Source organism: Eretmochelys imbricata, chromosome 6 (assembly GCF_965152235.1).
Source record: "Eretmochelys imbricata isolate rEreImb1 chromosome 6, rEreImb1.hap1, whole genome shotgun sequence".
Classification (NCBI taxonomy): Eukaryota; Metazoa; Chordata; order Testudines; family Cheloniidae; genus Eretmochelys; species Eretmochelys imbricata.
This window is the reverse complement of record NC_135577.1, coordinates 60,332,705-60,358,585: the sequence shown is the minus strand read 5'-3', so window position 1 is coordinate 60,358,585 and position 25,881 is coordinate 60,332,705. Positions and strand designations below refer to the sequence as shown.

General features: G+C 49.0%; 1 protein-coding gene across 1 annotated transcript in view; it reads left to right on the top strand.

Annotated features, from left to right (window-relative positions):
- The window catches only part of LRP4 (LDL receptor related protein 4), a 102,267-nt gene that overhangs the window by 43,895 nt on the left and 32,491 nt on the right, over positions 1-25,881 (top strand). Inside the window, exons 2-5 of the mRNA XM_077820215.1 lie at positions 4,109-4,255; positions 21,007-21,123; positions 23,469-23,582; positions 24,096-24,212. Coding sequence (XP_077676341.1) covers positions 4,109-4,255; positions 21,007-21,123; positions 23,469-23,582; positions 24,096-24,212 — 495 coding nt within the window. The remainder of the gene's footprint in view (positions 1-4,108; positions 4,256-21,006; positions 21,124-23,468; positions 23,583-24,095; positions 24,213-25,881) is intronic.

Below are 25,881 nucleotides of genomic sequence, written 5' to 3'. Positions count from 1 at the left end.
TCAGTGTTGGGGGCAGGGGGTTGTAGTATCTGTACAAGGGTGCAGTGTCCTCAGCTTGCAGTGTTGTCAGGGTAAAGTGGGGTTTATAAAAGGCACTTAGCAATAACCACAAGGCCAGTAAAACAAAAGATTGCAAACCACAAAATATTAGGCCGCTGAAGATCATAAAAGGCACATGGCTCAATTATTTTTCAGTTTAGGCCAAGCAAAGCACATTTACTTGGACAATCTCTTGTCAGGGATGGTCTAGCTGTATGTTATCCTGCCTCAGCACAGGGGGCTGGACTTGATGACTTCTCGAGGTCCCTCCCAGCCCTACATTTCTATGATTAATAGAAGAGTTTAACTTTAAAGATAATAATATAATTGGGAATACAGCAGACTAAGTTGCAGCACACACAGTGAATTCTTAATGTTACTAGACAGTTATTCCCCTTCAGCTCTCTAAGCTCCATCACCATCTTGATATTTGGCAGCAAAACTAATGCCCCATAAAAATAAACCTCTGATTGGCCATTCATCTAAAAATAATTTGTAAAAGTTTCCCCCCAAGTTTGGGAGTTGACTGTCTCGACACTTTACTTGTTGTGGTTGGCAGATGCCACCTCAAATTGGCTGGCTCAAGCTTGCTCTAGGCTTAGCCCTCTGTTCAATTTATGTTTTTATTCTGTTTTTTGTGGAGAAGGGGACAACACTGAAACTATAAAGTCTCATCCACTTTCCTTTACCTCTCAGATTGTTGCTGTATGGGAGCAGGAAGCTGGAGGTGCTGCTGTGTCTTCCCTTAGAGCACAGTCAGAGTTCAGACTAGCTCAGATAAGTTGCCAGGTAATATTGGGCAAAATGGTAGAATAATTGGTGCTCTGTGAAGTTGACCATAGAAAGGGGTTAGGTAAGGACAACTTGAGAGCACAGAGACAAAATGCAATAGGTTTCTGCCTTTCTAAGCAGTGGTAGGCTGCCAGCAGAAGACGGTTTGCCCTGAATTTTCATAAGTTTCCAGTTTGAGTGTTTTTCTATCACAGTGTGGGTTGGTGAAGAGCTTTGAAGGGGGTGCTTGTTCTTGTAAACTTAATTTTGAATTGGCAAGCTGATTATTTACCCCAAATGATTAACTTCCAATAGTCAAGCAAGTTCCATGGATGACATCTTGCTTTCCTGTTTGAACACCGTCCCTGGCTTTCCCCACCTTCTGAATCATGCTCAAGTTTCTTAGCTTGGCCTCATTTTCAGGGCTCTGTAATACTCGGCTAATGCCTACATTTCTGTGTTCTTCCCCCACCCCTTTGCTCTGCTATCAATTCCCACCTCATCATTCCCTTGGTCTCCTTTTCCCACTCTCTCATCTTTGTCCCAGCGCTTTACTCTTGAAGCATTTTTTTCTTTCCTTTTTGCACCAAATGTTGACTATTTCTCTATTCTTTAAAATTCCTTCTCAAAACATGTTTCCATGAAGCCTTTTAAAAATGATGTGCAAAGGAAGCAGGGGAGGGAGGAAAAGCTTGTATGTCTTCTCTCCTCCCCACAACTCTCCTTATGGTCTATTAAAGAAGGTCTAGGAGTCTTTAATTTAAAACAGATACACTAAAAGTTCAGATCTGATCAACCCTCTTTTTTTCCTTTAAGGATTCTGAAGAGGACTAGTAGGTGTTTGACTTCAGATAGCATGGAACCCCCATTGCTGGTGTTGCTGATCAGCTCAGCGTAGGGTTGGCAACTTTTTAATCAAACAAAACTGAGCACATTTGCCCCACCCCCGTTCACTCCATCTCCCCTCCCTCTGTCACTCATGCTTCCCTACCCTCACTCACTTTCACTGGGCTGGGGCAGGGGGTTGGGGTGCAGGAGGGGGTGAGGGCTCCAGCTGGGGGTGCGGGCTTTGGAGTGAGGCCGGGGATGTGGGGTTTGGGGTGCAGGAGGGCTGGGGCAGGGGGTGAGAGGTGCAGGCTCTGGGTGGCACTCACCTTAGGTGGCTCCCAGAAGCAACCGGTAGCTCCCTCTGGCTCCTAGGCACAGGGGTGGCCAGGTGGCTCCATGCGTTGCGCCTCTCTGCCAATGGGAGCTACGGAGCTGGCGCTTGGGGCGGGAGCAGTGCGTGGAGCCCCTGTGGCCACCACTGTGCCTAGGGGCTGGACATGCCGGCCGCTTCCAGGAGTAGCGCGGAGCCAGGGCAGGCAGGGAGCCTGCCTAAGCCCTGCGGTGCCGCTGACTGGATTTTTAGAGGTCCACCTGGCAACCCTAGCTCCGCACTGTCTGGGTCTGATGGCCTCCTTTGTTTTCCTTCCTACTAAGTCATTCTGGAGTGCACTGTACGTGTGAGGGGGGGCTGGGACGTCTGCTGCAAGTGTTCAGTATTGCCAGCTCATATGTTCAAAAATCATGCATCAGACCCTCAAAATTCATGAGATTAGTTTAAAAATTGAGATATTTAAAAATTAATAATCATGTTGGTTTTTGCCTCCCTTCTGATTTTTCACCTGGAAGAGAAGAGCCAGCCCCTTCCCCAATTTGTGCGCCATCATCTTAGGTTCAAAACTGAGCTTTAAATATACCCCCATACACAAATGCAATCCTCCCTGTTCACTGCTCAAAGGGGGCTCTGTTTATCCCCTCCTGTTGCTGAGGGGGTGGGGAACTGCCACTCTGTACCCCTCCCTAGCTTGGCTGCCCCACTCGAACTTTCTTGCCCCTCCTATACTTCCCTTCCTTTCCCCTCACAGCTTCCTACCATTCACATTCTCCTTTTCTGCCATGTTATGTTCCCTAAGCACAACCCTCTGTTGCTCGGGCTCCCCACATTCCCCTGACTCCATATAGTTTCCTGTCCCATTTCCAGTATTGCAAACCCAAATGTTCAATATCATGAGCTAGGCACGTCGAGATCATGAGACTTTAAAATAAAAGTTTTATTTATATTTCTCTCCTGGTTTGTAAGCTCTTAGGATGCACTTGAGTCTCATGTCAACGCGTTTCTCCCCAGTAGGCTAGAAACTGAGATGCTCATGTAATTGAGATGCCAGGAGGGCTTTAAGTAAAATATAAAATATTACAAGTGTAGGCAACACTCTGTTATGTAACAGATTCACCCTCCTTGCTGTCACTATAGTTTCATTCCTGCCTCCTCTGCATTCTCCTGGGAGATGGTGACCATCTTTCCTGGCGACAGTGTCACTTTCACATGCAAAGATTAAAGGGACATGATGGCCAACTTGCTGAGGGCAGTCTGTGGTTTCATTTCCCATTATCATCAGTGAGACTGGTGGCCATTTTGGATAAGGATAAAACTTCACAAGATTGAAGGCAGAAATCAGAAAATCATGTGATTGTTTAGCACCCCGCACAATATCGCAAGACTTGGGATAAAATTGGAAGAGTTCTTAATTCACAAATCATAGAAATTAAAGATGCAAATGCCTATTAAGCCATCTTGTCCACCCATTCCTTCGGGTCTAGTCATGGAATATTCCCTATAGTCTGTTCTCTATGGCTTTTGTCTTCCCATCTCTGGTCCTAGGTGACAGGGCTTCCACCTTATCTCTTGGAAGTTGATGCCAGAGCCTCACCCGTCTCACTGTTACAGATCTTGTGGAAGATTCCACCCATGTTTACTTCTGTTCCGTTTTCTCTTAAATGGGTCCTGTGTTCTTCTCTTGTTTCCATGAGCACCACAACGAGGTGCGACAGCAAATGTCAGCAGATGAATTTGTGCACTGTTTTAAATCCGTAGGGGTCTGCTCTTAGATGAACTAGACTCAAGTAAATAACAAAGATGCGCTGGTGACAAAGTGGCAGTTACAATTAAATTTAAGGAAGCCAAAATATCTGCCTGCTATGCTGATCCCTAGGCCTCTTTCTGGCTGCTTGCTTTGTGTTGTTACCTCCAGATAGTGTCACTCCGGGAATCTGTGCACATCACTGAGACCAAGGATAGAAGGTGTTTTTCTTTTTGCAATGGGTTGTATATGTGTTTGCACACGTGTGCATGAGTATTGTGTATGTGGAGAATAATTGTGACGTTGTTTGGAAGCTGGTGCACTTACGTTAAAACAATGGGGTCCTTTCTCCCTCTCTCTGATCATCTGGTTATTTTCTTTCTCTCCCCGTGCAGGTGTAATAAGCAGCACTGACTGTTCCTGTGGACGCAATCACTTTACTTGTGCAGTCAGTGCCTTCGGCGAGTGCACATGCATCCCAGCTCAGTGGCAGTGTGATGGTGACAATGACTGTGGGGACCACAGTGATGAAGATGGCTGCAGTAAGGAAATAACTCCATTTGTGTGTATATGTGTGTGCGCGTGCTAGCAGGTATCTGCAGGCAGGAGGGGGTGTGTGTGAGTGAGTGAGAGAGAGAGAGAGAGAAGGCTGAATATGAAGGCTTTAACTTTCCTCTACGGACCTGAGAACTCTGTGTCTGATTTACAATGAGTTCGTCATGGTTTGTTTCCCACCTGCTAACTGTCCTTTTTGACTGAGGCCTATTTCTGGAATAATAGAGAGCTATTGGTCGGGACTATGTGTATGGATAGCGCAGGATGGGAATAGTGGTGGCAGCTGTAGTCCCAGAGTGGAAGTCAAGGAGGAGGCTTGCTCTGAGCTATACCCATGTTTAGTCCCCAGCATGCTTTTTTTTTTTTTTTTTTTTTAACTTTGATTTAATTCTGTTTGAGCTGGTGAAAATAGTTTTGAACTAAAATGTAAAACTTGTGAACAGACAGACGCGCCAAACGAGCCTACTTCTCTGCTCCACCGTCCCTTCAAATCAATTGCCCTTGGGCAGTGTGTCTCCTTCACCACCTGGCTCCTTTTTAGGAGCCCCAGTGGCCCTGACTATATGAGATGCTTTTCCATTTACCATCACAACAGTTGAGGTTTACTAAGGTGCTTGAGCTGATGGTCCCCAGATTTCAGAGCTCAGGAGCTAGTAGCTGGGGGGCTCCGGACTCCGAGGCTCCCATATTCCCTGGTCTCACAGAGCCAGAATCCATTAACCTGGGGCATTGGGCAAGGCCATTCTTGCTTTTGGGACTGGTTGGGGGTCATGTGGGAGGAACTGTGTTTGTGTGAGGGGAGGGGAGTGTCCTCTTCCTCATGTGAAAGGGACAGCTGCCCAGTAAATAACTGAGCTATATAGGTGGAGAAAATAAACAAATGTGCTGTGTGAGTATGTTCTGAACTAGTGTGCACTCCCTCCATCTTGCAGGCTGCAATGTTACCCACCCTGGGTGCTCTGTGAGGGGAGGGGAAAGCAGCCCTTCTAAGCTACACTCCTGTCATTCATTCACCTGTTGCTATGGGATCCTGTGAGCAAGATCATCTGACAGCTGATGTCAGTGTCCGTTTAGCTGAGTGCACAGATGGGAACCGATGAAAAGCTGGGTTCCCAGTGGGCCTAGCAGGAAGGAAAAGAATTAGAATGCAGAAATGCTCTCCCTAAGACCACAAGGAAATGTAGCTGCTTCCTTTACTCACCTCCTGGGATTTCAGATTCCAGTGGAGGATAAAAGCTCAACTTGAAAGAATTACTTTTCTTCAAATGACCTAGTATCCAAAGGGAATCCAGGCCCCTCTGTCTCTAGTGGAGGTGGGGAAATCTTTCTCCACTGAATTGTGTGTCCCTACCCAACCTCTCCTTGGTTCCTGCTGTTCTGACATCTGTGCAGGAGAAAATTTCATTCCCCTTGTGCAATGGAGTATTGGAGAATCCCACTGATGTTTCTCTGCCCCCTTTTGCTTCTCTGCGTAGATGTGGGAGAATCCTGCACTGCTGGTAGGGAAGTTCCCTTCCTCCCCAACCTTGGTTCCTGCATCTATGGACAGAATATTTAGAAACATGGGAAACTCACCGGGGGAAAATAGGCCCTCAGGAAAATAAAGGGAGCAGGACTCTGATATAAAGGTGACCAGTGGGAAGAGAACCCGAGAACCCTGTGCAGGAAGCAGGGAAATAATCTGAGACAATATTTGGAGAGTCCAAGAACAAAGGAGGAAGTGGAGCAATGGGGATAGAATCTGTCCAGACCTGCAGGACTGGGCCAAGGGAGAAAAGCACAAAACCTCTGAGAAGAACCTTCGTGCTGTGGGGGTGGGTGCCTGGGAGCCAGGGAAAGTCTCGATCCCTGAAAAAGGTGGGAGGAGAGAAACAGGAACCCACCAGTTGTCTGTCTCAGGTTGAGAATAGGGGAGTTGAGGCAGGAATATCTGATAACCAAGCACCGTGGGCTGACTTTGAAAATTGGTCTTGGTGGCCTCCAGTGCGCTTACTGAGGCAGGATGGAGATAAAAGGGAGACAGGGTCTACTTGGGCTTCACACAAGGAGTGAGGCTTCACACAAACTGGGGAGGGGTGGAAAACTGATCTGTGATCAGATTGGCTGACCTCCCTATGATTGGGAGGGAGAAGAAATAAACATGGCAGTTGCAGACAACCATGTGAGCTAGAAATCCTGGGAATATCAAGCCATCAACATGAATCAATCTGAGTGACTGACCCTTTGCACTCAGGGACAGGAGATAACACAGCTGCAAAGTGTGTGTGTGGGGGGGAGCTCTCTGGAAAACAGCAAGTCTGAGACAGGAGTGATTAGACCCCCTCCTGCCACACTATTGTGTGTAGTTCTGGTCTCCACAATTTAGAATAAGAGAGACAAACTGCTAGAGCATACAAAGAAGGGTAACAAAACTGGTAAAATGGGAGAAGAGCTGGAAGGAGATACTTCTACCCTATATAAATGTAACTTGAGGGGAGGGGTTGGAAAACGATGTGCCTCTGTAAATACCTACAAATAAACAGGGTAGATAAAGGGAAAGAATTCTTCAGCTCACAGCTAGGGTAGGAAGGAGGGCAAAAGCAGAAGCTAGATGCTGGAGCTGAGGAGCTGGTGACTCTCACAAAGGACTTAAAAAGAACCCACCAATCCCAGGACTATGTGAGCATTCCCAGTTGCCAGGCTTAGAGAGGCACTCACAACACTGCTGCTCCATTGAGGCTGCTGAGTCATCTGAGTGGCTGTCTAGCATGCACCATGCTGTGTGATATTACCAGCCTGTTAGGGACAGGACAGCTTTGTGATGTGGGGTGCTGGTGACTGCTTTCTTTATTAATCTCCCATTCTGCCTGGCAATTATGGTGAAAGCTCCTTGTTGAAGCCAACAGTGCTGAATCCCTTTCCTAGCCTGGCTGTTAAAGTCTTCCCAGAGACTTCTGAAGGTGTTGGATCCTCACAAGCTCCTTGCAAAGCACCTTTAAGAGCACTCCCATCATGGCCTAACCCTTTCCGTCCTTCCACTTTCCCACTGTTCATCCAGCTTCTTCAAAATCCATATGTTGTCCCATTTAGAGTTGCTGCTACTGCCTCCTCCTGTTGGAACTTGTCTGCTTCCAGCTCCCCTCTCTCATTGTCTCCTATTCGGAACTTGCCCTGTTTCCTGTCTGCTCATTTTCACCATGTCTAAAACTCCTGAATTCCCAGGTAGCTTTTATAGGCATAAGTACCAGGCAGTGGAATAGGATTGCATGCTTCCCTTGCAGAAGTTAAAGGCCCAGTTAAGACATCATTGAGATTCCTTGAAAACCATGGAGCTAGGAGTCAGACTGGAATGAGCCATGTGATGTGTTTTGGCCCATGAATCTAGTTCTGTGGAGCCACATGTGTGCTCCTATCTGAGATGGAGAAGAAGGTACAGGGACCAGCCTTCAGCAAGGTATGGTACTCTAGCTCCTCCTCTGGCCAATCAGTGAAGTAATGTTGATGAGCTGCTGAGAGTGCCATGCCCAACTCCCGAGAGGGAGGGGACTGTGGGGACTTTAGAACTCATAACCCCAAAGGCAAACAGTGACCCAGACCCAAAGGTCTCCGCTCTTGAGGTGGGATCTCTGACCATAAAGCGAGGTGTATGCTGGAGTAATTGAGCTAGTTAATTGCAATTAAATAATTTTACATTAGTTCCATTTGTAACTTTGAAGTGGTAAGGTGCTAATTGTTGTTAAAGATCATGTGGGGAGGGCTTGAAATGGAAGGTGAACAAGAGCGCAAGACATGCAGCAATGAAAGGAGATGCGCCAGCCCAAAGCAGGTACAGGAAGGGGATGCACAGAGGAGAACACGTCCTCCTTTAAGAGTGGGCCTTGTCTTAGGTTTTAAGCTCCTTCTAACTATGGTGGCTACCAACCACCTGCCAAATCTTCCCCCCGAGGTGGGAAATCTCACTCCCACCCCAAATCTAGGGCCTTGTCTACACTGGCAAGTTTCTGTGCAGTAAAGCAGCTTTCTGCGATGTAACGCCTGAGGTGTAATTGCCAAGCCATTTAGTGCACAGAAACGGCACAGTTGCAGCACTGTAAAAGCTCTATGCCTTTCGTCAGGGTGGTTTTTTTAGTGCTGGGGCTATAGTGTCGTGGTGCCAATGTAGACACCCTGGTTGATTACAGCACTGCAGTTGGCCACCTGGAGGTGTCCCACAATGCCTGTTCTCGCCTCTTTGGTCCTTGGTTTGAACTCCTACTGCCCTGCCTCAGGTGACCAGCCGTGAGCCCCACCCCTTAAATTCCTTGGTAATTTTGAAAGCCCCCTTCCTGTTTGCTTGGTGATGCGTGCAGTGGTCTCAGTGCATCTTTCCAGGTGGCTATGCCTGCTCCACACACCAGGCGATCCCCCGCTTGGAGCAATGCCGAGCTGTTGGACCTCATCAGCATTTGGGGAGAGGAGGCTGTCCAGTCCCAGCTGTGCTCCAGCCATAGGAATTATGATACCTATGGACAGATTTCACGATGCATGACTGAAAGAAGCCATGACTTGGACACACTGAAGTGCAGGGTCAAAGTGAAGGAGCTGCAGAATGCCTACCACAAGGTCTGGGAGGCAAACCACCGCTCCAGTGCTGCGCCCACAAGCTGCTGATTCTACAAAGAGCTGGACATGATACGTGGGGGAGACCCCACCTCCACTGTAAAGGCCACTGTAGCTATTTTGGTGGCTTGCGTGCCAGTCAAGAGTGGATCGAGCCAGGAGGAGGAGATCTCGGACGAGGATGTGGAGGGGGACTCAGAATGACTCAGAGGTCAGAGATACATGCAGCCAGGAGCTCTTCCCTACTGCAGAGGAGGCTAGCCAGTCACAGCGGTCAGAGCTTGGTGAAGCGCAAACAGGAGAGGAGGCCCCTGGTAAGTGGCTTTGATTTTGGGAATCGCTGAAGTGAGTTATTGGGGACAAGGGGGTTGCAGAAAGCAGGCTTGTGTCTCTATGATGCTCATACCACCACATGCCTAGTCTGAGCATTGGAACAGGGTGTTGATTGACTCCCTCACTTCGCAGCAATCTGCCTCCGAGATTTCCAGGAAACTCTCATGGAGATACTGGGCAATCCACTGCTGCAGGTTCTGTAGCAGAGCTGCTTTGTTTCGTGCCCCATTAAGGGTAACTTTCCTGCGCCACTCTGCCGTCACTGGGGGGGGTGGGAACTGTTGCTGCACACAGGCGAGCTGCATAAGGGCCAGGGCGGAAGCTGCAGTCATGGAGAAGACCCTCCCTTGATTCTGTGCTCACCCTCAGCAGCGAGATAATGAACACAGCCTGTGGAAAATGTGGGGACAGTAGTGATTATAAGGCTCCCCCTACACTGGTGGCTCTCCCCAAAAGCCACGTGCCCAATGTACAGCAGGGACTGGGAACACTGATTTACCCTGCCCCTGTGGCTACTTACCATTTTGGGGGTCTTGTGGCTCATGTGTGCTTTCCTGGGGTCAGCCAGTTAGTGACAGGTATGTGAATAGTGGCTGTGTTTTAAATCACTGAATCAGTGGTCTGTGTGTTGCATTTTGGCTTCACAGATATGACCTTGGGAGCCCAACCTCCCTCTTTGTTATCATCGGCTGAACGGCCGCACAGAATTAGAAAGCGACCGTGAAGAACTAAAGAGGATGTTCTGCGTGATGTCATGATGCACTCCGCGGCCGAAAAACAAGAATTGAAGGAGTGGCGGGACAGCGAGAAGAGGGACCGAAAGGAGAATGCGGCGCGCCAGAACAAAGCCGCAGAGCGGCTCTTAAGCGTTATGGAGCGCCAAGTGGACGTGCTCCAGGCACTATTAGCACTGCAAACCGCGCCCGCCCTCCCCTGCAGCCGCTGTTGCAAAACTCTTTCCCGTGCGCCCCCCAGACACTGCCAACGCACTGTCAACCTCCTGGCTCCAGTCTGTACCCACTGCATTCCATTCCTGCCCCGTCACAGTCCAGCCCTGTGGACTCCCAGTACCCGCTGCCCTCAACACCCGTCCCTCTGCAGTTTAGCCCTGCTGAAGAACCGTATCCTCTGCACTGTACTCCAAAGGAGAAGGTTGCATATGATACCTGAACATACACAAATCTTTAACTGTCCCAGGACCCTACCTCCTCCTGGGACCCTCCCTTCCCCCATCCCCGACAGTGCTGATGTGTTTTTTGTGTGTGTGTCTCCTCCTGTTGTTTTTTTTTTTAATATAAGAATTATTTTGGTTTGAAAGCACTCTTTATTCCATTAATTGAAAGCAAACAGAGCCCTGCAAAGCAACAGGCAATTTTCTTAAATCTTCACAGTGCATCGTCTGCACCAATCACAATCACCTCCTAGCACTACAAGCACTGCACTCCCGAGCATAGCAACAAATATTAGTGGATTTCAGCTTTAAATTGCTGCCTCAAGGCATCCCTGATCCTTATGGCCCCACGCTGCGCCCCTCTAATATCCCTGGTCTCTGGCTTTCAAATTCAGCCTCCAGGCGCTGAGCCTCAGCGGTCCAGCCCTGAGTGAAACTTTCACCCTTCCCTTCACAAATATTATGGAGTGCACAGTACGCGGCTATAAGCATAGGAATATTGTCATCGGCCAGGTCCAGCCTCCCATATAGGCAGTGCCAGCAGGCCTTTAAACAGCCAAAAGCACACTCAACAGTTATTTTGCACTTGCTCAGCCTGTTGTTGAACTGCTCCTTACTGCTGTCAAGGTTCCGCGTGTATGGGTTCATAAGCCACTGCATTAAGTGGGAGGCAGGGTCTCCCAGGATCAGAATGGGCATTTTCCCATTCTCCCATTTTCCCGTAGTTTCCCCTACGGTGATCTTCTGGTCGGGGAAGAAAGTCCCTACTTGCAGCTTCCTGAACTGGCTAATGTTCCGAAAGATGCGTGTGTCATGCACCTTTCCAGACTAGCCTGTGTTAATGTCTGTAAAACACCCACAGTGATCCACAAGCACCTGGAGAACCATAGAGAAATACCCCTTCAGATTAATGTACTCAGTGGCTAGATGGTCTGGTGCCAGAATTGGAACGTGCGTTCCATCTATCACCCCTCCACAGTTAGGGAAGCCCATTTGTGCAAAGCCATCCACAATGTCTCACATGTTACCCAGAGTCACAGTCTTTTGGAACAGGATGCAATTAATGGCCCTGCACACTTCTGTCAACACGAGTGCAATGGTTGACTTTCCCACTCCAAACTGGTTATTGACTCATCGGTAGCAGTCTGGAGTAGCCAGTTTCCACAGTGCAATCGCCATGCACTTCTCCAACGACAGGGCAGCTCTCTTTCTCGTGTCCTTGCACTGCAGGGCAGGGGCAAGCTCATCACATAGTCCCATGAACGTGGCTTTCCTCATCCAAAAGTTCTGCAGCCCAAACGTGCATGACAATGTGATCCCGCCACTGAGCAAAGAGGAAGGGTAACAACTGGGGAACAAAGGAAGAGTGACTGACCCAGAAACCATGCAAACTTGCTTCATAGCTGGAAATGGAAAAAAGGCTACTCCAACGCCTTTACTCACTGGAGCATTTCTTCACCTTAAATTGGAAATATAGGGGAGAAACTCCACACACACACACACTTTCTCTCTCTCTTTGGGTAGGTCTACATTGGCAGTGTTACATCACTGATCAGAGAGCGCTGAAGGGAAACCACTTCCCGGCTTCCCTAAGGACTTGCTCAGTTTTATTGCATCAGAGTAACTGGTGTATCTGACTTTGAACAGGGACTTCCCGTGGCCCTGAGGATTATCAGTAATGGCCTGGGCAAGGAGAACTTACCCTCTGCCAGCATATGGGTTCTCTGCTTATCTCTCTATGGCAGGGATTGCTTCCCTCCCAAAGCTGAACCCCTGCTATTACAGGAGCCAATTAGTCCATGTCATATTTGCTTCCTGCTTTGGATCATGTTTAGAAGTCAAAGTGCTGTAGTAATCATAGTAATAAGCACCCTTGCAGCTGTCATGCCAGCTTCATAGAGTTTCTTTCGGGTGTTGGCTCTTTGGCTCCATGACAGCATCTGTTTTGGATCCACTTGCTGCTATGTGTGCCAGAGCAGCTCAGCTGCCTACACACCTTCTGCCAGCAGAAGCTGCCTGGGATTGTTGCTAACCAAAGCAGAGTGTAGGCAGAAGACTGGTCTTCATGTCTGCATTCACTTGCGAGTGCAGCCTGGCCCTTTCCCAGTCACTGGGAATATTTCTGTCTTTTTTTTTTTTTTTTTTTGTACATGTGGGTCCCGCTTTGAGGCCAGGGTGGGAGGAGAACTGAGTAAATTCAGCCTCAGCCTTGACAAACTGGCTGCTCCCCAAAAGATTTCCCTTGTTTTATCCCAGCTATCCTCTTTTCCATGGAGTCTTCCTGCTCTGATGAACATACTCCACCTGTGCATGTGCTGGTCCCCTTCTGCTTTTGAACTGTCTGCTCTTTGGGACAGAGACTTGCTTGCTTGGTCCAGCATCTTGTTGTGTTACACTTTCTGGACTTAAGGAGAGTGGGGGACTGGTTATTCTTTTTGTCCTAGGTTATTGAAAATGGGATAAAAGTCCACTGCTCTGAACCCAGTAGGAAGTGTAGACAGCTTCTCTTGAGCCACGTGAGTGTGTAACTCATTTTGTTTGAGACATTTTCCTGGGCTCTGTGTCTCTTTTCACCTATGAGAACTGGGCTGTGTGTGAGATTACTAAACTAATCTGTCCCAGACCAAAACTATGAGGTGATGCTAAGGGTAAAAATTCTTACAGGAGCCTTTTGCTGTAGTTAGTGTGAATAAAAAAAAACAAACAAACAGTCCAAAACCACATAACCATTGCTCAAAAGTCAGGAATTTAAGAGTTCAGGTTAAACTTAAAAGAATCCCCAATCTTTGAAAGTCTGAAAATTCAAAGTAAAGTCCACAACCTACATTAACTCTACTCCTGAAGTGACACCAGCCCCACATCTGCCCTACTTTGGGTATTTTGACTTTGCAGTAGGCTTAATTCATATCTCCGAAATGATCAGACAAACTACATCGCAGAAGATATGGTGTTCCCCGGCATTGGCCCTTGCCACTTCAGGATTGCAAAGTATTTGGTGCTGGTCGCAGGTGGTCCCTTTCTATTTCTGTCTCACTTTTGCACAGCTTGTGTGGGAGTCCAGATTTTCTGACAGTACATTTGAACATCGAATTCAATGATACCACTAGAGGGAGTATTTTCTATTTTGGTTTCTGGAGAAATAGCAAAATGCAGTGGCCCCTGCTGAGCATCCTGATTTTTGCTCAAGGCTGGATTAAGAGTCTCCGCCCTCTATCTTGGGCCCGCTGCACACTCTGCTGATTTCCTTTAGCTGGTAAGCGTCAGCAATTAACACAGGCGCAGTGTTCCTGGCCTCTGTGTGTGGAGCAGATCTGTGTGATGTGCTCTCAGCTGGCACCCCAAACTCTGGGGAGGCACCACTGGGAAAGAAGGGGTGGGGAAAGTCAACTCTAATGGCATTCTCCTCCTTAGCAAATGTGTGGACAATGATTGCTTATCACAAACACCATCTTTAGACAGAGGGACAAATATAAGACCATTTGGAAACACCCACATTCTGGACACTAGCATCTTCTTGACTATATCATCGTCAGAGCCCGTGATTGTACTGAAATCCATATTAAACAAGTCATGAAAGGTATGGATGACTGCTGGACAGATCACTGTTTGGTCAGAACAATCATGAACACGTGGCTTACACCACAACACCATAAACAACCAAAAGGAACGTGGAAGAGGTTTAACATCAGGGCACTTCAAATATCACGCTAGCCGTGAGACCCTTCATCAACGCCTCATTCAGAGGCTCTTTGACCTACCATATCCAAACACATTGGGAGGAGTTCAAGACCATTTATTCACAAAGCATGTGCTGAATTGATTGGATACTCCACTCAATGCCATCAGGATTGGTTTGATGAGAACAGCAAGGAAATTCTAGCACTGACTCAGCAGATGAGAAGCGCATTTTGCACTTGGCAATATAAATCCTCGAACCAGCAAAAACAAGAGAGTTATCAGCTTAAAGCTGTAGTTCAAAGGAGGCTGGGTGACATCAAGAATCAGTGGTGGCAAGCAAAGCCCATGAAGATCCAAAACTTCACTGATCAACATGATATGAGCAAGTTTTTTTTCAAGCAACGAAAGCCATCTATGGGGCCAAGCTCAAGCAACACAACCCCTCTGCAATCTCAGGACAGCTCCATCCTTCTTAAGGACAAGGTAGCTCTCAAGCAACATTGGAAGGAGCACTTTGAGACTCTATTAAACCGTGGATCTAAAGTCTCAGCTGCCAGCATAGAGTCCATTCCCCAGCAACCAGTAATAGAACCTCTTGCTGACTCCCATCTTCTGAGGAAGTTTGGCGAGCCATCACTCAGACTAGAAACAACAAGGCACCAGGCCCAGATGGCATCCCCATGGAGGTCTTCAAAACTGGTGGAATAGCACTCGTGCACAAACTTCATCAACTTCTTGTTAGAATTTGGGTTAATGAGGAAATTCCATCTGAACTAAAGAATGCGAATACCCATTTTTCAGAAAGGGGACAAGGCAATGTGTGGGAGTTACCAAGGCATTGCCCTCCTCTCCATTGCAGGGAAGATCTTTGCTCACATCCTTTTGAACCATCTCCTCCCTCTTGCCGAAGATATCCTTCCGGAATCCCAATGTGGTTTCATACCATCTCAGGGCACCACTGACATGATTTTTGTTGCACGACAGATCCAAGAGAAGTGTAGAGAACAACACCAGCCATTGTTTATGGCATTTATTAACTTAACTAAGGCTGTTGATTCCATCAATCATGAAGCATTATGGAAGCTGCTATCTAGATTCGGTTGTCCATTTAAGTTCATTCGTGTTCTTGGGCTACTTCATGATGAGATGACTGCCACTGTCCTCTATAATGGGTTGTAGATGGACCTGTTTACCATCTGTACTGGTGTTAAGAAGGGCTGTGCTATTGCCTCAACCCTTTTTTCCATCTACCCTGCCGTGATCTTGATTCTTATTCATGACAACCTTTCTTCTGGAGTTAGGATTGAGTATCGAATGGATGGCCAGCTCTTCAACCTGTGGCGTCCTTATTCTAAAACTAAGGTCAGCAGGACTGTTATTACCAACCTTCAGTATGCTGAAGACTGTGCTATCCTTCCGCACACCAAGGCTGACTTGCAATCCACCCTAGATCTTTTCTCAGGCCTTTCATAGCCTGGGACTTTCCCTTATCTTTGGGAAGACTAAGGTGCTCCACCAGCCTGCCCCAGTGCAAGTTGCCTCCCTTATCCCACAAATTGCTATCGGTGGTGAACTCCTGGAAAACATTGAGCCATTTCCCTTACTTTGGTAGCCACCTCTCCCAGACAGACAATCTTGATGTGGAGATCGAACATAGGATCCATTGTGCCAGCGCATCCTTCGGAACGTTGCTGCGTTGTGACTTTATTGACAGAGAGCTGCAGATGGAAACTAAGATCCTGGTCTGCAATGCAGTAGTCATCCCCACTATTCTTTTTTGGTGTGAGATATGGGTGACATACCGAAGCCATCTTAAGTGTCTTTAGTGGTGCCACCAGTTCTGCCTTAGGAAGCTTCTCCATATCAGATGGAAAGATCATCGCACCAATGCCAGAGTTCTCTCTGCAGCTAACATCACCAGTGTTGATGCAAAGATTATGAACCATCAGTTTTGTTGGGCTGGCCATTATGTGCAGATGGCTGATACTCTTCTTCAGAAGCAAGTCCTCTTTTCTCAGCTTAGTCATGGTAAGAGGACTTGCGGGGGACAGAAATGCTACAAGGACATCCTGAAAGTATATTTTCAGAAGGGAGGCATTGACCCCACGAACTGGGACAAGCTGGCCGGCGTTGCATCATACATCAAGCCTCAGCCCATTTTGAGAGAATTGCCTTGCTCGAGAGGCTGAGAAATGGCAGAGGAGGAAGGAAAGGGTACAGCATCCCAGCCAGCAGTTATGCTCTCTCCAAGCAACCACCTGTCAAATATGTGGAAAAACCTGTAGAGCACGGATTGGTCCATCTAATGTCTCAGCAATGACTTTTTCCCCCCCGGCAGATATCATCCTCGTATCGAGGAATAGCTGACGATGGCTATCAGCTGGAGAGCAGCATGTTGAGTTGTTTGTGAGGTTCAAACCCAGCCTGGAGATAGTGTTATGAAACGTTAATGTAGATTCTGTGAAGAATATAAAAAGCAACCTCTCTTGTTCTTAGTGTCAAGCGAACAGCCCATCTGGTAAGGACTGTGAGGCACTTGCTTTCCTGGGTGCCAGGTGATTTCTGATGCAGCACTCAGCAGGGCTGGAGCATTCCAAGGACTGTGGCACATGATTCAGCCTGTTCGTCTTTCATGACTTTTCCCCCCGGACCATAAAAACCAGGGGGAAGTAGTGGATGCAACAGGCCTAGGGTAGACCTAGCTCTGCTGAAATCTTGGATGACTTCCAGTGTGATTGTGCAGTAGGCATAAGTACAGGGAAGTGGTCAGGAGTTCAAAGGCCTTTTTGTGTTGGTCACTGGCAGTAGGCAGAATTAGCCTGTGGAACGCATTACCACAAGGTGCCAACTGAGGCTAAGAGCTCAGGAGGATTCAAAAAAGGATTAGGCATATATCGTTAATGAGAACATCCACAGTAACATTAGAAAGGATTACAAATACAGTACATAAAATTGATGCATAAAATTAGCTGATGAGAGGTAGAAGGGAGTGAGTTTAGGAATAAGTTTACCCTCTGGGGATGCTGTTGCATAATGGCACACATGGGGGTTTCCTACGTTTTCCTCTGAAGCATCTGCTACTGGCCACTGTCAGAATAGGTCCACACTGGAAAATAAAAAAGGTGTTCTTAACTGGGGTAGGTAGCTAGCTTGAGTGTTGGCTAATTCAGGTTAAAATAGCAGTGGAGATATGGTAACTCAGTTTTTAGGCTTGAACTCAAGCTGCTAACTTGAGTGAAAAGTTGAGTTGCTATGTTTTTGCTGCTGTTGTAAATCCAAGTTAGTTTATGTGGGTTAGCTAACTTTTTTTTTTTCCCCCGCTCCCAGCCCAGGGCACTGGATTAGATGGACACTAGTGGTCTGGTCTGAGCTGGAAATTCCTATGTTCTGTGAAACTTCAGCCTTCATTCATCAGCCTTGGGTTTCTTTACAGGAGGCTCTTGTGGAAGAGGCGACTCTATCTGTGTCCTGGTGTTGTCTGGGCTGGCAGACACACTTGCTGTCTGCTGGGGTGGGAATGGGGCCCTTCTTTGCATGTAGCAGTTTCTGTGTGTCATTTTCTCTTTTTCCTAGCTCCTCAAGCTTATTTTTCATATTTAAGGAGAGTATGAAATTGGCTGAACTGCTCCCTGTAGGGGTGGAATTTCATTTTGCGCAGTTACCTCATGAAGAGAAGCAGGAGTTCAATGGGATGTTGGTATCCGCTCTGAACCAGTGCTAAAGGCCTAAACCTCTGGGAGCCTGAAAAATTCTTCCCTGGAGAGTCAGTATGCAAATTCCCTTCCAGGCAGCTCCTGCGCAGCCCTTTGGTGATTAGTCATGCTGGGACTGGGGAGAGCAGACAGTAATGTATGTGCTGTGGGGGGATGGTTTTATCCTTGAAACTGCTGCTGAGGCCAGGAAGGGTCTGGTCTGTGTGCAGTCTACAGAGGCTGCATTGAGGGGAGAGAGGCAGAGCTATGGGCTTGGCTTGTCTCTCAAGATCCAAGAAGCTGCACTTCCTGGTTGTATTTTCTGGGAGTAAAGTTTGGGGAGGAGAGTGTAACCCCCTCTTCCTGCCACAGGGCAGGAGGGGAATTCCAGTCTCCATGCTCAGTCAGCACTGGGATTCTCTAGGAGGAGGTTGTTGGATGTGTGCACCCACCTTGAAGCATGGTCAAAGGAAACAAACCAGCAGCTAGAAAACGTGCTCCGCTGTTGAGTATCTGGTTGGTGAATGTAGAGATGTGTATGTGTGTGCCTTCCTCTCCATCCAGGCCTCAGACAGATGGGAGGTTACGTCTACAGAGGGAGTGGCAACCTGTGGCAGCAAGACTCAGAGCCTGGGTCAGTAGACTCAGAATTGTGCTACAGCGCTAAAAATAGCAATGTAGACACAAGGGCTTTGAAGCCTTGGAGGGTGGTGGACATCAGTGCCCGAGCTCCGGCCTGAGCCACAATGTTTATACAGCGATTTTTAATGCCATAGCATGAGCCCTGTGAGCCCGAGTCTGTTGACCAGGCTCTGAGACTTGCTGCTCTGGGCTGTGGAGATGTATCTGAAAAGGCTAGGTGTGATCTGAACACAGGTCTTTGTAGAATCCTAGGCAGTAAAAATGGAAAAGGCCTTTTGGATCCTCCACTCTGTCTCTCTGGGGCCAGTGCAGGATTCTATAGGGGTTTGTTTTAAATGCTCTGTGTGGTGGGGCTTCTGCTCCTTCCCTGTGGAGAATATCCTACACCCTGAGATACCTTATTGTCAGGAAGTTTTCCTTCATATTTGGCCTGCTTGTTCCCTCTTAATTTCAACCCGTTGCACCTACTTATATCCCTATGCATCTCTCTAAATAGGAGTGAATGAAATATCCATTGTGAAAGTTCTTTTCAACAGATGTCTTGTTTTTGAGTCCCCTAAACTTCTGTAAAGTTGTATTGTACCTATAGCCTTTGTTTAGTTACAAAGTATCTCTAAGACCAGTCAGTGGCTGTGGTGGGATTAGAGTTCAGGTCCTCTTGGCTTCCAGCCCTGAGCCTAGTCTGCTATCCCATGTGGCTTTTGCTATGATGGGAGGGGGAACTGTTCTTTTCCGTTTCCTCCATGGAATGGCGTTGTCAGCTGGAGGGGCTAGCATTGCAACAGATGGTGTTTAAGGGTGAAACTGTGTTGTAGTGAGTTAGCTCATTTAAGAGAGTAAAAGTGGGATGGGAACTGGGTGTCTCGAGAGGTAGTCAAAAAAGCACACTCAGCTCTTAAATACCCTAGTGCTAGCTGCCTTCCTTAGCTAGAGAAGGGTGACAAACAGGCTGGGATGCAGAGAGGCTGTGCACTGAGGATTGGGTGGGCTGCAGAGGTGCCCTGTGTTAGGAGATGAACCCTGTCCCAGGATGCACCAAGCAGAGACAAGACCCAGCGAAAGGACCTGAAGTTGCCCTTAGGAAGGGGGAACCATGTGTCTGTGAGGCAGAGCAGGCCCTACGCCTCTTGCACCTTTGTGCTGTCAGCTTTGGAGCTGTCTGGGACAGGCGCTCGGTTCTTTGCCATTTTCCACCCAGAGTAGAGAGCCATGCGCGCTTCTGGGCTTAGGTCCCTAATATCCCTGCTGAGAAGGGAGACTATTGGGTCCTACAGAGAGGCCATTTAGGAGGGTTAGTGAAGCTGTAGGAGCTGGGGTGCAGGCAGTTGCTCTGTGGGTTCTGAGAAGCTGCAGGAGGTGCTTTCCCATGCTGAGTTTAATCCTGTTACAATCCCAGGTGGGTCTGATTAAGTAAAAGAGCCCCTAGGGTTCTTCCTCCGTCTAATCTGCACTGGTGACACAGGATGTTGGCAGCAATTCTGAGCTGTGAGGGACCGGAGGGTCGAAGGGACTGGAAAACGGAAAGTGTGGCCATCCAATATGTTCTCTCTAGCCCACAGGGGATCTGCCCCTTCCCTTGTCTATTGTGTTGCTGCTGTATTCACCCCCCACCAAGAGTGGTTGGCAGGGGAGGGAGGAGTTATGAGCCTAGCAGAGCAGGACTGGCCTGGCTGGTGACAGCTGGGAGATGCTATCAGCAGGCTGGGCTGGGATGAAAGGGTTTCAGAGACCCAGCCTCTCCCTACTCTGCTCCTCTTTGTATCATTAAGGTAACATTGTTCTTTGGAGAACACACCTGTCAGGAGCAGAGCCCTGTGTAACCTCCTTCCCACAGCAGCTGGCAGCACTTGAAAGCATGAACCTCTCAGGGCTTGGAGTGTTCCTCTCATCTGTGAGGGAAGGGCAGAGCTGGGCTTATGCTCTTCCCTCAAATTCCAGCCTTTGTTCACAGGGCCCTTTGAAGCCAGAGTCCAGCAGCCCCACTTTGTTGCCACTCTATTGAACTCCTAAAGGTGTCTCTCATCCTCCTCCTCCTTCCTACAATGCCTGGATTCTGCCATATACTGTGCCTGGGGCAGGGGGTAGCATCTTCATCTGCTGCCTTAAACTCCTTCTTATGAGCCCTAGAAACAACACCTCATTGGGAGAGCCCCCCTCACACACACGGTATGGGAGGCTGGGCATCTGCCTCAGAAACCCAACTGCTCAACAGCATCACTTCAGAGACTCTACCTGTGTAACCGACAAGGGAGGACAGGACGCACCGGGGGAGCATGCAGGGAGAGAAAGAATTTAGATATATTTTTATGTTGCTAACTCTCTTTTGAATGTCCAGAAGGACGTGAAACTACAGGGAGAGGACTGGGAGGGGGAGAATCGCCTTGTGTAGGCGATGGGAAAGGAAGAAGAAGCTGAAGGGGGCACTGTGACTCGGCCCCCTGTATTGGGAAGGTCGGTGCTTCTGTGGTGATGCAGCACTGCTCAGCCACAGGTTCCCAGGGTCTTTTCTCACTGATAACCCGAAACCCATCTTCATTTTCGCTAGGGGGCTAGCCCCTTGCTAGCAGGGGAGAGGGAGAAAACGGTCATTATAGGAACGCTGCTGCAGGCACATAGTGAGTTGTCTCCTTTCTCCTGTGTCCAGTGCTGCCTACTTGCTCGTCCTTGGATTTCCACTGTGACAATGGGAAGTGCATCCGTCGCTCATGGGTCTGTGATGGAGACAATGACTGTGAAGATGATTCTGATGAACAGGACTGCCGTAAGTTAACCCTTCAAGGGGAAGATGACATGCTGCTGAAAGGATGGGTGCCACACTGACTTGCTAGGCCTCTGGGAAGCTGGCACCCAAACGGTTAACCAGTGTTAACTTTGTTGACACAGGAACATGGGAGTTTTTCCACTCAGACCAATGGCCCACATAATTCTATATGCTGCAGTACCTGATGCTTCAGAGGAGGGTGACCCTCCCCCAGTGCACCTGGCCAGACAATTGTGTAGCTCTTTATTCTGGGAGAGGGGATGCTTCCTGGTCCCAGCTGGAGAACAGTTTATGCCCTGCAGCCTGCTAGTTAATGTCCCATGAAGCACTTCCCCAAGCTTCCCAGTGAGCCGTGTTTGTGTGCTCCTTGTTCATGGAAATGCCTAACCCCTGCTAAATCCCACTAAACTGTTTGTCTGGCTGGTTTCCTGTGGCCTCAGGTTCCACTGTCTGACTCCACTGCTATGTGAGGCCATCCTCAGGGTCCTCTCCCTTCAAACAGCTTCACTGAGGAGTGTTGCAGGGATATTGGCCTGGTCAGAGGCCCGGTTACTCTGAGACATGGTAACCTGGCACCACATGAGAGAGCCCAGCCACTTTTACTGTACCACAATAGTTCTGGCAGCATCTAAGGCTGTTGTCATGCCAGTAAAGTTGTCAGAATGTGAATGGAAATGTACCTGATCTCTTGCAACTCCACCCTCTTCCTTCTGTGCTGGGGACAGGGGTTACTTAGGGATGTTTTTTTGTAAGTAAAGTGATTTAAATGCCCCTCCCTGCTCTATGGTTGCCTCATTGCACCCATCTCAGTGACTGTCAGCATGTGCTAGAGAATCCGCTTTTCCTACTGCACACATCAACGACCGCTCTCTGGAGCTGCACCGGACGTTAGGGCTGGTGTCAGGCTGCTGTTAGATGCTGAGATGTGTGCTGTCAGGCTGGTGCTCGGAGCAACTCAACACTCACTTCTCCCCAGGTACGCTGAGCAATGGGGGAGGAGTGTGCAGGGTGATACATGTGTATGTGCTCCTGAGCCTGCTCCCAGAGCACCTGACTTGATGCTTTCCCTGATGACCCCCTTCCACCTCCCAGACAACTGCAGAGCTTAACTCACCCTCACCTAGTGCCATTTTGTCAGTCCTCAGAATGCTCCCCATGGGACTGTAGCTATTTAATGTGGACTATCCTGATCTCTGCCTCTTATATAGACTGGGGGCGGGGGTGTGTGGAATTAGGGCTCTGTGGATTCGAGAATTTATATGACAGTTTGGCTGTCCAGCTTTCCGGTATCTTTTCCATGTCTTTCTCAATCCATAGAGCTCATTAATCAGGGCAAGCGCACATGGACATTCCTCTGGACAGAGATTGGGATGCCCATAGATTTGGGGTGGAAGTGTTTGGTCATTTACGGCAATATTCTCTGGTTCCATCCCCTATCCCACCTTGAGAGATCAGTGCAGCAAGGCATGGGGTGGTGATTTTAATGGGAACTCTGAGACCAAATCTGGTGTCACTGAGAGAGACCCTTCCTCATAACTGTTACATGGCAGCAAATCTAGGGGAAAGAGGAGACCTGGCAAACCAATATTATGTGTGGGACCCAATGGCAAGCTCCTGCTCCTGTATGGGGCTAACCCACAAGAGGGACATGTTGGTGAGAAGCATCTTTATCCCCTGCAGAGCGCAGTGCTGTGGAATAGGGCAGACTTCTGTGGACCTGAAGCCAAGAGATGAACTTGCTTGAGATTGTCTGCTGTGGGCTTTGGCGCGTACTGTTGCTAACTGTTTAGGTCTGATCTGTGCTGACCTTTTACCCTCTGCTGAAATGCTGAGTTGGGTGTTGGAGGAGTATGGGCTGTGGATAGGCCCTTTCCAGGGGGTAGGGAAGGGGAATGAGAGAGATTTGGAACTGTGGGAAGGAGGAGGACAAAGTTGACTACATGCGTGAGCTCCCAGGAAGTGCGGGCTGGGTCTGTGAGGTGAGCTGCCCAGTCTGCAGTACAGGAGATTCTTGTCCCAGTTGAAACTTTCTGTTGGATCCAGTTCCTCTCAATGAAGGAAGGGTCCCCCTGAAAAGATGCTGATACTGCAGCCCTTTCTCATTGTCCTGCAAGGAAATCTCTGGGAAGGGATCTGAAGAGATGACTTGGAATCCTGGGCTGGCTTTGGCTCCCTCTAACCTCCACCCCATGTTTTGCTGTGGTGATGGGGGACGAGTTTTCCCTTCATGGTGGCACCCTCTTGGAGGACATTGTTCCAAAGGTCCCCTTTGTGCTGGGGTGAAGACTTGGCTCTGTAAGGTAAATCAGCTTGTTTTCAGCTCCCTCTCGGCTGTGTCCTTGTAGCGCCACGGGAATGCGAGGAGGACGAGTTCTCCTGCCAGAATGGATATTGCATCCGCAGCCTGTGGCACTGTGACGGTGACAATGACTGTGGTGACAACAGCGATGAGCAGTGTGGTGAGTGGCATGACCACGCGAATGCCATGAATGGGGTGCCTGCGCGGTCGGCCTAGGACAGTTGCTTACAAAAGGGCTTGCGTACAGTCCCATCCACTGGGTGCTAATCTCCTAAAGCATGGTAAGGCCACATAGTTGGATGGCCTGAGATGAGCAGCTGGGGACATGCTTACCAGGATTACTGCTTGGGATCTGTCTGTGGGGCTTCTCTTCCAACCAGCAGCCCAGCCTAGTCTCATTTGTCCATGCTGGGACCTGTTGTTTCTTGACACAGAGCTCTGAATTCTTGAGGATTCCTTTCTAATCCAACACCCAGTGCTAAACAGAATGAGCACTGCTGGTGTGCCCAGGCACCAAAGGGCATGGGTGTGTTTGGGTGCCCTGGGGGATTCAGTGGGTGGCACAGGCATATGTGGGTGCTCTGGGAGACCTGGGTACAGTGGGTGGCATGGATACGTTTGGGTACCCCTGGGGGACATGTGCTCTGATTGCATTGTTGTCTCTGGCTTGCAGACATGAGGAAATGTTCGGAGAAGGAATTCCGCTGCAGCGATGGCAGCTGCATAGCCGAGCACTGGTTCTGTGATGGCGATACAGACTGCAAGGATGGCTCGGATGAGGAGAGCTGCCGTGAGTATCCTCCTTCCCTCGTAGCCTTGGGAGCTAGCTGCTTGTCCCTGCTACCAACCTGGGGCCTAATGTGCCTTCTGTAATTGATGTTGGAAATGAACTGGCCCTGGTTGTGCTAGCAGTTTTGCTGTGATCCATCCCTGGCGGTGGGGGCCATCATTAGCCCCATGGTGTAGACGAGTACTGTCTGTCTGTCTGAGTGGTAACCCGGGCTGGCTGCTTCTCCCTTCCGCTCTCAGGCTGGTGTGACCTTGAGCCAGAGCCAGGGATCCTGTGCATATCAGATGGGCCATATAATGAAGTGGGGAAGGAGAGGAAGGATTTGTCTCCCCGCCCCTCCCCCTTTGATTCCTGCGAGAATTCTAAAGGAGCCCCTCATGCCTGCACACCCTTTGGAGTCCCTCTGACCCACATCTCTTTACTGGGATAGTTTGTTGAAAATTTTGTCCAGTATTAGCTAAGCGGATAAAAGAGCTGGAAGCAGATCTCTGGAGTGTGGGGGAGCCAGCAGCAGCTGTCCCCATTCTACAGGCCTGTAGCAACAGGGGCAGGATCCTGTTACTCCCTCCACCCCCTTGCTCTTGAGTCTCTGAGCGGCAGTTAGTGTCTGTGGAAGTTGCAGAGCTCCCCTCCCCCACTCTGCTCTCAAGGGCATTTTGCAGAATTTGTTCTAGATAGGAGGAAACTTCAAAAGGCTCTGGGAGGGGGATCAGGGCCGCCAGCTCCTGAAGGGTGGGAGGGGTAGGCAGGGTGGGGGGGGAGGGGGAATTGTCTTTTATCTCTCCAGATAATGAGAGCTGGCAGGGAGCCAGGGCTGCAAAGATTTCTGAGCTGGGAAAGGACTCTGGGAAGAATCCAGCCTCCCTCCTTCCTTCCAGCTCCCCCTGCCTGTCCCTTCCCTGCTGGCCATGGACAGGCCCTGGGGAAGGGAGAAGGAGACACTCCAACTTCCCGCTGCATGGCAGGATGGGGTAGAAATCGTGTCCCCTCCTCTCAGGCTTGTTTTGTGTTTCCCAAAGCTTGCCTAGTCCCTTTTTCTATTCTCTAACTGTTTTGCAGATAAGCATTATATTTGGATAGCAGGGTTGGTCTCCTACCCTCTCTCCTTTTATCCCCCTCTCCTGGGCTGCCAGCTGCCCTCTTTCCCCTGAACCCCACTGCCTGCCGGTTCAGCTCTCTGGAAGAGCACCTGGAGCCAGTCAGCTGGGCTCCTCTTCAGCATCTGGATATCAGACACTGGCATGAAATAAAGCTCTTACTGGATATCTGTTGCCTTTGCCCCATGCTCCCAGCTGGAGAGGCAGTTCTGTGTGAATTCCCAGCAGTGGCAGCTTTTGGTCCAGTCCCCATCCCAAAGCCTCTCCATGACTCCAGAGATCACCAAGTTATTAGTTGGGTTCTTTAGCCTCCATGTGCTTAAATGTTGCATTTCCTTCTCTGGACAGTGTCCCACGGCTCCCTGCCCAAGGTGAGGGAGCAATTCAGTCTCCATTGCACTGAACTCTCCAAGAATTCCTTGGTGAGGGCACGTTCCTGTGCAGCACCCAGCTGTCCCAGAGCAGGGCAGCGGGCAAACTCTTGACTCTGAATGTGCCAGGTCCTGCACAGGGTCAGAGTCTGCTGGGAAGGATTTCAGTGATTTGGAGCAGTTTTTTTGGCAGCATGTCAG